The sequence below is a fragment of the Somniosus microcephalus genome, chromosome 14 (genome assembly GCF_052327205.1).
Source record: "Somniosus microcephalus isolate GS21.2 chromosome 14, FLI_Smic_1.0, whole genome shotgun sequence".
In the NCBI taxonomy this organism is placed as follows: Eukaryota; Metazoa; Chordata; class Chondrichthyes; order Squaliformes; family Somniosidae; genus Somniosus; species Somniosus microcephalus.
The window spans coordinates 78,561,588-78,574,397 of NC_141000.1; the positions used below are offsets into that span (position 1 = coordinate 78,561,588).

The 12,810-nt window shown below is 44.9% G+C and overlaps 1 protein-coding gene across 2 annotated transcripts in view; it reads left to right on the forward strand.

Annotated features, from left to right (window-relative positions):
- LOC147107597 (T-cell surface antigen CD2-like) overlaps positions 1-12,810 on the forward strand; it is a 60,288-nt gene that overhangs the window by 23,777 nt on the left and 23,701 nt on the right. Inside the window, exons 3-4 of one of the 2 annotated variants that reach the window (XM_086006757.1) lie at positions 2,253-2,498; positions 3,955-4,089. In XM_086006757.1, coding sequence (XP_085862883.1) covers positions 2,253-2,498; positions 3,955-4,089 — 381 coding nt within the window. The remainder of the gene's footprint in view (positions 1-2,252; positions 2,499-3,954; positions 4,090-12,810) is intronic. The other variant, XM_086006758.1, reaches the window with a different exon arrangement.

Below are 12,810 nucleotides of genomic sequence, written 5' to 3' on the forward strand. Positions count from 1 at the left end.
CAAGATTATCTTCTCCATGGGACCCGCCTCCTGCTCCCTTGGCCCCATTCCCACTAAACTGCAGACCACCCAACTTGCTCTTCTGACCCCTATGTTAGTGACATTGTAAATGGTTCCTATCCTCTCCTTGTACTGTCCCCTCCCTTTGAAACCACCATCATCACCCTGCTTTGTCAAAAAACCTACCTTGATCTTTCTGTTTTTGCAAACTACCACCCCATCTCCAACCTTCCTTTCCTCTCCCAAGTCCTTGAGCTTGTTGTCACCTCCCAAATCTGTGCCCACCTTTCCCACAATTCCATATTTCAATCTCTCCAATCAGGTTTCTGACACTACCACGGCACCAAAACAAGCCTAACTAGTTGTAAATGACTTATTCTGTGACTGTGACCATGGTGCATTATTCCTCTTCATCGTCCTCAACCTCTCTGCAGCCTTTGAAATGATCGACCACAACATTCTTCTCCAATGCCTCTCCTCCACTGTCCAGCTCAGTGTGGCTGGTTCCAATTATAGTCCGAGCATTTCCAGCAATAGCTTCTTTTCCCGCCCTGCACCACGACCTCCGGAGTCCCGCAAGGATTTTATTCTTGGCTCCCTCATTTACACAATGCTGCTTGGCTATATTGTCTGCAGACATGGAGTCAGGTTCCATATTTATGCTGATGACACCTAGTAGTACCTCTCCGCACCATCTCTCTCTATCCTTTTTTTGTCTCTGTGCTGTCAGACTGTTTGTCAGACAACCAATCTTGAATGAGCTGCAATGTCCTCTAGTTAAACATTTGGAAGACTGAAGCCATCATCCTCAACCCCTGACACAAATCCTGTACCTTTGCCATCGATTCCATCCCCATTCATCATCTCAGGCTGAACCAGACTGTTTGCAATGTTGGCATCTTATCAGACCACAAGCTAAGCTTCTGACCCCATAAGAGCACTTCCTTCCACCTCCAGAGCACTGCTGACCTCCACCCTTACATCAATCTATTTGCTGCTGAAACTCTCATCCATGACTTTGTCACCTCGATGTTTCCAATGCTCTACTAACCTGTCTCCCGTCCTCCACTCTCGGTAACCACCAGCTCATCCAAAACAGTGCTGCCCATATCCTATCCCGGACCCCTGTACTTGCTGACCTACATTGGTTCCTCGTTGCCCAATGCCTGCATTTTAAAATTCTCATCATCATGTTTAAATCCCTTTATGGCTTTGCCTCTCCCTATTTACATAACCTACTGCAGCCTTCCAACTCCCCCCCACCCCCGAGTTCCCAGTTCCTCTGAATTTGGCCTATTATGCAAACCCCCCCACCCTATTCACCCCGCATTGATGGTCATGCCTTTAGTTGCCTGCCTAACCCCCTCAGCCTCTCTACCTCCCTTTCCTCCTTTAAGACTCTCCTTAAAACTCACCTCTTTGACCAAACTTTTGTTCACCCCTCCTAATATCTGCTCCTTTGGCTTCTTATCCATATATTTCTGATTGTGCCTCAGTAAAGGTGCTATGTAAATGGAACTTATTGCTGCTGTTTATTACCAGAATATTTACAGAAGATAAAACAGAGATAAGGTTAACACTGTTTATGATCATTCAAAGCACTTGCTACTGTAAACACATTTTCCTTTATTATTCTCCTCCATATGGAAAACAGCCAGTCCTGGATAGCCAGGATACATCCCTTACACTCTCCATAAACTTGAGCTCATCCAAAACTCTGCTCCCGTATCCTAACTCGCACCAAGGCCTGTTCCCCATCACCCCTGTGCTTGCTGACATACATTGGCTCCTAGTCTGACAGCATCTCGTTTTTAAAATTCTCATCCTTGTTTTCAAATCCCTCCATGTCCTTGCAACTCCATATCTCTGTAACCTCCTCCAGCCCCACAACCCTCCGAGATATCTGCGCTCCTCCAATTCTGGCCTCTTGCGCATTCCCGATTTTAATCGCTCCACCATTGGCGGCTGTGCCTTCAGCTGCCTGGACTCCAAGCTCTGGAATTCCCTCCCTAAAACTCTCCACCTCTCTCTCCTCCTTTAAGATGCCCCTTAAAATCTACCTCTTTGATCAAGCTTTTAGTCACCTGTCCTAATACCTCCTTTTGTGGCTCGGCGTCAAATGTTGTTTGATAATAGCTCCTGTGAAGCACCTTGGGATGTTTTACTATGTTAAAGGCGCTATATAAATACAAGTTGTTGTTGTTCTTGTTGTAGATTACTTGTTTAATATGTAAACTTTCTTTTTCTTTCAGTGAAAGTCTCAAAGCCAGTCTTGGACATTAGATGTAACTCTCCAAAAAATGTCAACATAACCTGTAAGGCGACGAATGGAACAGCAGTCACCCTGAAATTACATGTTGACCCACTGAATGAATCAGTCAAAGGCCGATATTTAAACAAGGCGTATTCCTTCAAAAGGACCGGAGCTAAGAAGTATACCTGTAGTGCTAGCAACGAGATTAGTGAAACCAAGACTTCAAGTGAGGTTGACTGTACAGGTAAATGCCGATTGATATTTTATAGTGACAGCAAGTTTGTTCTCCTCCATATGGAAAACAGCCAGTCCTGGATAGCCAGGATACATCCCTTACACTCTCCATAAACTTGAGCTCATCCAAGACTCTGCTCCCGTATCCTAACTCGCACCAAGGCCTGTTCCCCATCACCTTTGTGATCATTGTCTGATAATGGAAAATTGAAAGAACTGATTTCTATGCATTAAACTTCACTTGATTATTACAGGAGTGAGCTAATCTGGAATGGTTACTTATCAGTAAATCCAGATTAAACTGATTTCATAATCTTCCAAATAAGTAACTCCAGACTGAATTGGAAATACATCCCAATGAGTAACTCCAGATTGAATTGATCCGAAATTTATCTTATTAAATCTAGATTAAATTGATCTGAAAGTCCTGATCAATTATTTCAAGGTAGATTTTCAATTTACTGCCCCGGTGTAAAATTGACGTTGATGATCGGCCGCTCGGTATAGGATCCGCCTAACTTCTGTTTCCATTGATTTAATTGGAAATGGAAATCGAGCAGTTTCCATCATGGGTTTTAAGCCTGAAATTCAATCGAAATTCCATTTCAAATCCCTGGTCAAATAACCTGTTGTCAATAAAGAAATACAGTTCACAATTCTCACATTGGGGTTTGGATCGAATTAATTAGTAAGTGTCCTTTGCAGCTTTCAATCTACATTGGTTTGATATCAAAATTCATATAGAATTTTGACTTTGTAAATTGTTTTTTTGCTTTCCCAGCCTGTTTCGCCTTAGTTTATCTTACACCATTCACTGAACCTTCCTCATGGAGAGGGCAGGGCCCTTTCCTGTGGTGAATGATGGGCATACTATCATCACTTACCGGGGTTGATTTTGACTTTGGCCGTTCCAGCGGCAAAGAATCTGCTGTGATTTTTTTCTGCCCTGGGCCTCATTTGAATTTGGCAGGCAAGCTGCAGATGCCAAACATGCGTCTTGAGGCACGTGTCCCTTAAAATTGTAGTAAGGTTCCTAACAACATCATTAGGACCCTGATTTGCATAGGAAAGAGGCCTACCGCTTGTTTCAGGCAGGCACTTCAGCTGCCCAGCAGTAGACCTTGGTGAAAGTTACATGGGGCTGCTCGTTGGGGGTTAACAGGACAGTACAGCTACCGACCCCAGTTTTAGGCCCTTACTACTCTGGTAACACTGATTATCCCAAGTAAAAATGGGCCCCACTGGTACTGTACGTTAGAATAAGAACAAGCCATTTCATACATTTTTAATGTTGATTATAACACAGTGAATAATTCCTATATTAACAATATATTGTCTAAATGAAAACATTCATTACAATTTCACATCTTAATCTTATTGCAATTCTGATATTTCTGTCCTGGGATACTTATTGTTAAATTTGCACTGTGTGGCTTTGCGGGCATTATTCATATTTTCTTTTACAGATAATAAATCTCGATCCTTTGATTATAATATAATTATGGCAATAGCAGGAGCAGTGGTGCTAGTAATCATCTTATCAATCCTAGTGATTTATTGCATTCGAAGACGCACTCATCGGCAAATGCAGAGGGAAGATGGTAAGTAATATTATGGCTTCCGTTAGGACCAAATACGTACAAATTACCTAGAAAACTGGCAAATGTTGACTAACTTCTCCAAAAAACTGCTACAGTTCCAAAAAAGCTGACAACTCAAAAATGGCCCTGAATATAACACCTCATCACACAGAGAATGGGGCATGGGCCTGTAACTTAAGCTGTAAGTAGGCAAGTGGTGTTTATTCCATGTTCTGTCACACTCTGGACTTGAGATTTGTAGATTGTGGTGTCGCTTTAAGAGGTCAGGCAATGAGCCACCCACCTCAGAATACCCAGCCTCTGCCCTGAGGAATTTGTGCAGTAATGTCCTGGGGTTGTGATGGTTGTCATTCAACACCCACAACAGACTTCTTGTTTGTCAGGTATGACTGGAGCTACTGGAGGGTTTCCCCTTTGACCCCATTTTGTGCCATATTTGGTCGAATGCTGCCTTGGCATTTAGGGCAGTTAGCTACTCACACCTGTTGCCACTGAATTGAAGAGCTTGGCTCCTCCTTCCAATAACTGCCTAGTTCATCATTGCAACAATATAACAACAACAACTTGTATTTATATAGCGCCTTTAACATAGTAAAATGTCCCAAGATGCTTCACAGGAATATTATAAGACAAAAAATGTGACACCGAGCCACATAAGGAGAAATTAGGGCAGGTGACCAAAATCTTGGTCAAAGAGGTAGGTTTTAAGGAGCGTCTTAAAGGAGGAAAGAGAGGTAGCGAGGCGGAAAGGTTTAGGCAGGGAATTCCAGAGCTATTGAGTTAAGCTGGGATTTCTATCAGTAAAGCTGGTTGTTAACGTCTTATATGTAATGACAGAATTAAAGAAGCCAATACTAAGCTAAATTACAGACAGACATGCTTCATTTTGTCACATGCAGCATTTCCTATGCAGCTCCTGCCATATCTCAAATCCATGGTTCCTGTATCATGAACAATTTGGGGTCCTGGGGAACTTCACTGCCTACCTGAATGTGGAGCCAGGAGGGAAAGCAGTTCTCCTCCTGGCTCCATATTAAAACTACAGGCCGTTGCTGGCCCATGCTTGTCCCCCTCCCGATTGCCTCCCTGCTCTTCCTGGACTTACCTTCTGCCCTCAGCCAGCCACCGAACTCCCTTCCCCTCAACACCGGCGAGCTGCCTCTAGGGCTGCAACTGGCTCCCACAGCTCATCGGCAATAAACAAATGAGGCCGGAGGACCAATTTTGCGTGGTTCTGCTGCCAGTCTTTTTAGACACGTGCACCTGGATCGTACCCGAATTTGGGAACGATCCAATTTCTAGGCCATCCTCTCCATCACAAATGTCGCCTATTTCCACCTCCATAACATTGCCTGTCTCAGGCCCTGGCTCAGCCTTTGTCACTTCTGGACTCAGTTATTTTAATGCTCTCCTGGCTCGCCTCCCATCCTCCACAAACTTCAACTGATCCAAAGCCATTGTCCGCATCCTAACCCACGTCAATTACTACTCACCATCACCATTGTGCTCACTGACCTACATTGGCTTCTGGTCCCCCAACACCTCCAATTTAAAATTCTCATTCCCTCCACGTCCTCACCCCTACCTATCTCTGTTTCCTCCTCCAACCCTTCAACCCTCTGAGAACTCTGCATTCCTCCAACTCTGGCCTCTTGTGCAACCCCGCCACCCCCCACCCCGGCCCCCCCAAATTGGCCACCATGCCTTCAGCCACCTAGGATCTAAGTGCTGAAATTCCCTCCCTAACCCTCTCTACCTCTCCACCTCTCTTTTAAAACCCTCCTTATAACCTACTACTTTAGTCACCATTCCCAATATCTCCTTCTTTGACTCGGTGGCAATTTTTGTCTGATGATACTTCTGTGAAGCGCCTTGGGACTTTTTTTCTATGTTAAAGGTATTATATAAATACAAGTTCTTGTTGTTATTGTATGTGCAGTGGTAGTTATAGAAAGAATTAGAGCAATGGTTTCAGAGCTGGAGACTGATCTACCTACATCAGGAAAACATGCGAATTCTGACTAAATGTGAAAGTAAATGTAAAGTAATAACAAGAAGCACATTTCCATAACTTCACCACAAGGAACAGCAAAAGTTTCCAATTTGTATGAAACATGTAATAAACATTTATTTTTTTAAATCCATCTGGTGTGGAGCAATTAAATTGAGATTTATTAAACCATTTTTTCCTTTTGCTTTTTAAAAAATCTGCTTTTACCATTTACTTATTTTCCTCTAGTTAGCCGTTCCATAATTATTTTCCTTGATAGAGCCATTTTTGTTGTCAAAGAAGGTAATGTAGATTTTCCAACTAGATTCAAACTCAACTGGAAGTGGGGCGGTGCAGAAAGAGCACCTTCAGTGCCTTTAGTGAGCTGAAGCAGACGGTGTTTGTGTGCTTTGACTTCAATGGAAAGGAAAATTGGGCGGGGTTTAAAACAGGGGGCTGACCCACTGCCGCCCATTTAGTTAAAATTGACCTGACAATTTTCAGGTCAGAGAGATTATTGGCATAGGTGGTTCTTTCCTCAGGATAGTCAGAAGTATCACAAGAGCAATACCTAAAGAATAGTGAGCAGCCCACATTGAGGAAAGGTTAGAAAGGATACTGAAGGGGACAGCTAGGAACCTAGTGGTATTTGTCCACATAGGGATAAGTGGCATAAGGAGAAATAATATACAAAAGCCACAACTCAAAACTCAAAACTCAAAGATAGAGGATATAAAGTAAAGTTCTCTGTTGTATACTTCCAGTATTTGGCATAGGAGTGGAGTTCACTAAAAGAATTGAGGAGGTAAATGAATGTCCAACAGCACGGTGTGAGGACAGCAATCCTACCTTCATGAATAACTGTGAATTCTCCTAGAATAAGAAGGACTGGTACAGGAGAGATAGGCTACACTTAAACCAAGTAGGGGGAAAAAACTTGTGAAGCATCAATAGAAAATCATTTAAACTAGACTGATTGTGGGGGTGGAGGGGAGAAGGTAATAACAAAATACATCATAGGGTAGAAGACAGTAAGCGATGGGTACAAACTCAGAAACTCAGAGAGACACACATGAACCAGAGATCAGGAATAGAAAAACTCAAGTGGTTTAGACTCAGAGGCCGCGATTTTGCTCACCTCGGCGGGTCCGTGGCGGGCGACGTTGGTGACGGGTCCTGACCCTGCTGCTGGCTCCAGCCCGCTGCACAAAATGAATTTCCCTTGATTGGGCTTGTTAAGCCCACCCAGCGCATTTCCTGGCCAATTAAAGGAAGCGGGTCTGGTGACGTCATTGGATGACGTGTCACCAGCCAGTTTCCTTAAAGGGACCATGGCCAACTTTATTTTGACATTTGCGCTGTCAATGTTCTACAGCATTGAGTTGCTGCAAACACTGACAATGACTGCAAGAAAGCACAGGGCTGCACCCAGGCTCTCCCATGACTTCCTCCATATGCTTATAGTGGAAGTCACAGCAAGCAGGGAGGTCCTCTTCCCTTCCCATGGGCGGAAGAGGCCTCCCCAGGAGATCAACACAGCCTGGTTGCACATTGCAGAGGAGGGCACAAGCAGGGTTGTGGTCAGGAGGACCTGGGTGCAGTGGTCAAATGTTTCAATGATCTCAGTAGATCATGAAACGTTAGTACAAAGCCACACTCAACCTCATCCTGCTGTGCCTCTCATTACATCCCCATCACTCTGCCTTCCCTACCCTACTCCTGCACATGGTTACACACACCAACTTACCTTGCACCTCCACCCATCCCTCTCTATCTACATTATCACATCCCCATCTCACTAGCCACCCCTCAAACTCACCCTCATGCTAGTGCAATCATACCAACTAACAACACACAAGGGTAGGCACTTGGGTGTTTTATGCAATGTTCATGTAAGGTTTCTGTTAATGTGGTGTCAAACATTGAAACCTTTATTTTGAACACTTTGCGTTCTTGGACTAATTTGTGTGCACCTTTGGAATTAGCTTAGTGAGTTACAGTGAATGGTGAGGCATAATGGTACCTCCAGCAATGCTGATGAGTGTGAAAGGAATAGCTTGGGCATTGTAGGGATGCTTTATGGTGTTGGTGTGGGGTGATGCCAACCTGGCGCATCATGTGGCAGCCAGGGTGTACAGCATCAAGTGAAGTAAATGTGGCCATGGTGAGGTCATCCCTGGTCTCCCGGGCAGCAATGTGGTCAGGTGCTGATACCCTGGCCTATAAATTCGGTGACGCCCCGCCAGCACGTTTGCGCCGGAAATTTAGCGCCCGCCGCCGAGCCAGTTGTGCCCGCCCCAAATTCACTTTCAGTGCCCCAAAGCGGAAGCGGGCGCTGGTACAGGGTGTGCCCGCCCCGCTTGGGCCGCTGAAAGTGAATTTCAGCGCTGCCGGTCCCGCTGCGCCACCCGATGCAGAGCGGCAGGCTGCTGTACTGCAGGCCTCCCCCTTCTCTTAAGGGGGAGGTGCCTGCAACGGCTGGAGCCCCGTTGAAAGTGCCGGCAAAAGAGCCCGGCACAACGGCGAAGTGCCGGGCTCCACGGAAACCAGCCGGCAATGCCGCGGGGGGGGTGGGGTGAAGGAGGCCGGGGAAGGAGGTGCGGGCAGGCGGCCGCCGAAAAAGCGACCGGCCGCACCTCCGCTTTAAATAGCGCCTCTAAGGCTGCAGCACGGCCCGGTCTTCACAACGTTGTTAGCGGCCGCCAGGGAAGAGGCGGCCGCTACTGAAGATGGGGATCGGCGTGGTTTCGGCCGTTACCGGGGCACTGCGCACACCGATGACGTCATCGATGCCGGCGCAGCGCTACCGGCTAACGCCGATGTTAGGGCGCACCTAATTTCGGACGCAGCCTTACTTCCGGCGCAAACCACTGTAACGCCCCTAAGTGGGCGTAAACGCTACCGAATTTCTAGGCCCCTGTGTCCTGTACAGCATCAGTTGATTGCAGAGAATGTTGGTGTTGTTGGTGTGCCTGTTGCTGCTGGTGTTGGGGCTCATCGTGGCCAGATTCTGAGGACCAAGGTGAGAGAGTGTAAATGGTACCCATGCTGATGGAGTAGATAGCAGTTGAAGTTGAGATGACAGAAGCAATCTGTCAATGGTGAGAGAGGTTGCTGAAATGAGGTGACACTGGCTGGAGAGTTTGCTCCAAACACTTGCAGCCTGCATAAAGCTCAATCTGTGTTCCAAAGGGAGAAAGCAACAGCCTCTGTGCTTGGGAAGTGAAGAGGTGTGAAGTGAGAGCTTTTATACTACATTTCAAGCTGTCACTCATCAGTTGACTCAATGGCCACTCAACTTCTGCCTCAGATTAACAGACGGGGTCCAGGGGCAGCATGGAAGCCATAGGCGAGCTGTTAGTCAAAAGGGAAGGTTAAATTCACTTTTAAAGGCTTGTCAACAAGCCAATAATTGTTTAAATTAGGTCCCCCGCCGCTGCCGGTCAGGTCTGCTCAGCACTGGCAGACCCAACATTGGGAAAGGCAAGTGTGCGTGATTTGACAGCAGATTCCCGACCCATTGTCAATCAAATCAAATTTCACTGCCGACTCTCTACCGATCCCGTCCGCTGAGCACCGGCAAAATTCCGGCCAAAGTTGGTAACTGTAGTAAAAGATTGGTTCCTGACCCAGTATGCCAAGGAAGCCATGACAGGCAATGCTCAGCTTCACTAGTATTTGTAAATAACCCAGAAAATATACAAGAAAGGGAAGTCATAGCACCCTGGGGGACAGCAACCACGGAATGATAAAATTTAACTGATTTGAGTCTGAAATATCTAAGACCAGATGCTAGGTACATAACTTTAAAATAGCTAAATTCAATGAAGTGAGGGAGCAACTAAAGCAAATAAATTGGGGAAGGTTGTTCCACAACATTTCAGTAGAAGACAAATGGAACACCTTTAAAGATCACGGGGGCGATTTTGCCAGCCCTGGGGAGGCGGGTATGGAGGCGGGACTGCCGGGAAAATGGCAGAATTTGGGGGCATGTGCCCAACCTGCCTCCATGCCATCTTGCCAGGAGGTGTGTAGCCGTCCCGCGCCGGGTCCTGTCACCTTGGAGGCGGGAAGGGATTAAAGCCTATTAACTGCCTGTTAACAGGTAGTTAACAGGCAGAAAATAGGATTATCCCCTTTTTGCCCTCACAAGTGCGGGCTTCCCGAAGGCTCTGAAACCTGCCAGGTCAGCGAGGTGAGTAGTGGGTCTGCGGGGGTCTGCGGGGGTCTGCGGGGGTCTGCGGGGTGCAAAAGTGTGCTGTGAAGGTAAGTGATGGGTGCAAGAGTGGAGAGGTAAGTATCTGAGGTAAGTGCGAAGTGTTATTAAAAGTGTACTTACCTTTGTTTCTTCCTGCAGGCTTCAGTCGGTGTGTATGCGGAGAGTCTCGCACCTCCGCGTTGCAGATGACAGATGGCCGTTGCATTCTCAGATGCAACAACCATCTCAATTCTACAAAAGAAAGAAGTTTGATTAGGTCTTGAATGCAAGACTTCATCAATCTGCAGAGAATGTCAGTGTTTGACAGCTTCACAGAGCTGTCAAACAATGACAATTCATCTGTCAAAAGTTTTTGACAGACGACACATCATACGTTGATGTTCACTGCAACTGGCTTTCCCTTAATCGGCCTGCTAAGCCTGCTGGGCGGACTTAACAAGGTCAATCAAGGGAAAATAGCGTGGGTTGGCCAGAAGTTGTTGGAGGCGTGACTGAAACCCGACAAGTGGGAGTTCCGCTTCCAAAAGCTTCCCATTGGCAAAATCACCCCCATAATTCTACCCATGCAGAACAAATACATTCCCAAAACCAACAAACTAAGACTGAGCAAACATGACCCTAAATGAATAAACAAATTTAAAATGTCCTGTAAAAATCTTGCAGGTTGAACAGAGACAGGGCTCACTGGATGAATATAAGAAAATGCGGAAACACATTAAAAGATGATCAGTGGGGCAAAGAGAGACCTGGAGAAAGGCATAGCTTCTGAGGCTAACCATAATCGTAACAAATTCTTTCAGTATCACAACAAGAAAACAGCCAGAAAAATGAAAACCATCAAAGATGCAAACTGAGGATGAACACAAAATAATAAACATTCTGAAATGACGACTTCCTCCAAGTAGTTCCCAAGCATAATTAATGATTTCTGTATAAATGAGATGGAAGTGTCAGTCAGGCTAAGTGGGCTCAAAACAAATAAATGCCCAGGGATTGATGATATTTATCCCAGTGTTCTGTAAGGGACTAGGGAGGAGGTCTGAGAGGCACTGTCAATCACTATAAGCAACTCAATGAACACTTTGGAGATACCAGGAGCTTGGGAACAGAATAATATGGTGCCTAAAATCAAAAAAGCATAACAAAACAGACACAGGCAACTATAGATCCATTAGTCTTATTTAAATTCTATATAAAATAATGAATTAATTATCAGGAGTAAACACCAGTTAACATGGATTCAGAAAGGGAAGATCCTGCCTGACCAACCTTCTTGACTTCTTTGAGGAAATGACAATCCAAGGAGACTGTGGTAAACCTAGGGCATGGTGTAACCTCGACTTCTAAAAGGCTTTTGACAAAGTTCCACACAAAAGGCTATTAATCAAACTCAAAGCTGTGTGGATTCAGAGTAAACCCTGGGAATGGATAAAAAACTGGTTGAAGGGTAGGAAGCAAGTTCTTGTTTGAGGGGTTATGTCGTAGTGCAGAGAAGTACTGAGTGGGTGCCTCGGGGCTCGGTGATGGGACCACTACTTACATCAATGAGGAAACTCAATCCAACTTTGTCAAATTTGCAGAGTTTACACAACTAGGAGGGGCAGTGGAATTGGAGACAGCAGCCCAGAAATGACAGAATGAGTCGGGCCCTATTTTGCACAGATCCAACTAGGAATGGCGGGATGTTTTATAGTCCTCTTCAAATTTAGTATCAGGAAATACTACACTAAATGGACGGCGATCCAGTGTCATAGAACCCCACCTGAATTACCACTCAGTTTCACGTGCTTCATGCCCATTTATCAGGTGAAACCAATTGGAACTCTTGCCCAATCTTAGGCAGCAGTACTTGCTTCAATAGAGGGAAAGGGTCCACAGTTTCCCCTCCAATTTCATATTTGTATTGTTCCCGGCCCAATAGGAGAGTATTGCAATGTTCAGAAAGACCTTTAAAAATAAATGACGTTTTTTCAAATTTGACTGTCATTGGAATTGTATTTATTGGAATACTGATCTTGCGTGGCTAGATTTGATTGAAAATCATGAATGGCAATGTTCTAAAAGAAAGCTTTTCGAGAAATAAGGCAGGATACATGGTGCAATGAGACATCAGTGATCCAGCAATGCAATCTCCTTTTTTACAATATAGCTTTGTTTCTATCATACTCAATCTGCTAATAACATCTACCAATGTCCAAAAATATAATGAAAATGAAAAAAAACATGAAATGAACATATTAAACATTGAGAAAAAAAAGTGGTTTTCATGAAGGAGGAATTATATAGCTTTGAAAAAGCAGATGGTAGAAGCAGTTTTCACTGAAAGTGATATATGCTCTTACAAAGGCTATAAAACTCCTGTTTATATCATATTTCATCAGCAGTAGAATGTGCGTTTCATACAACACTCATTTTAATAATGGCTTATTACTCTATAGGTAATCCTGAGTTATATTCCAGTTTGGATTAATACATACATTCAGAGCTGATATCGAATGTCTTTATGAGCCTG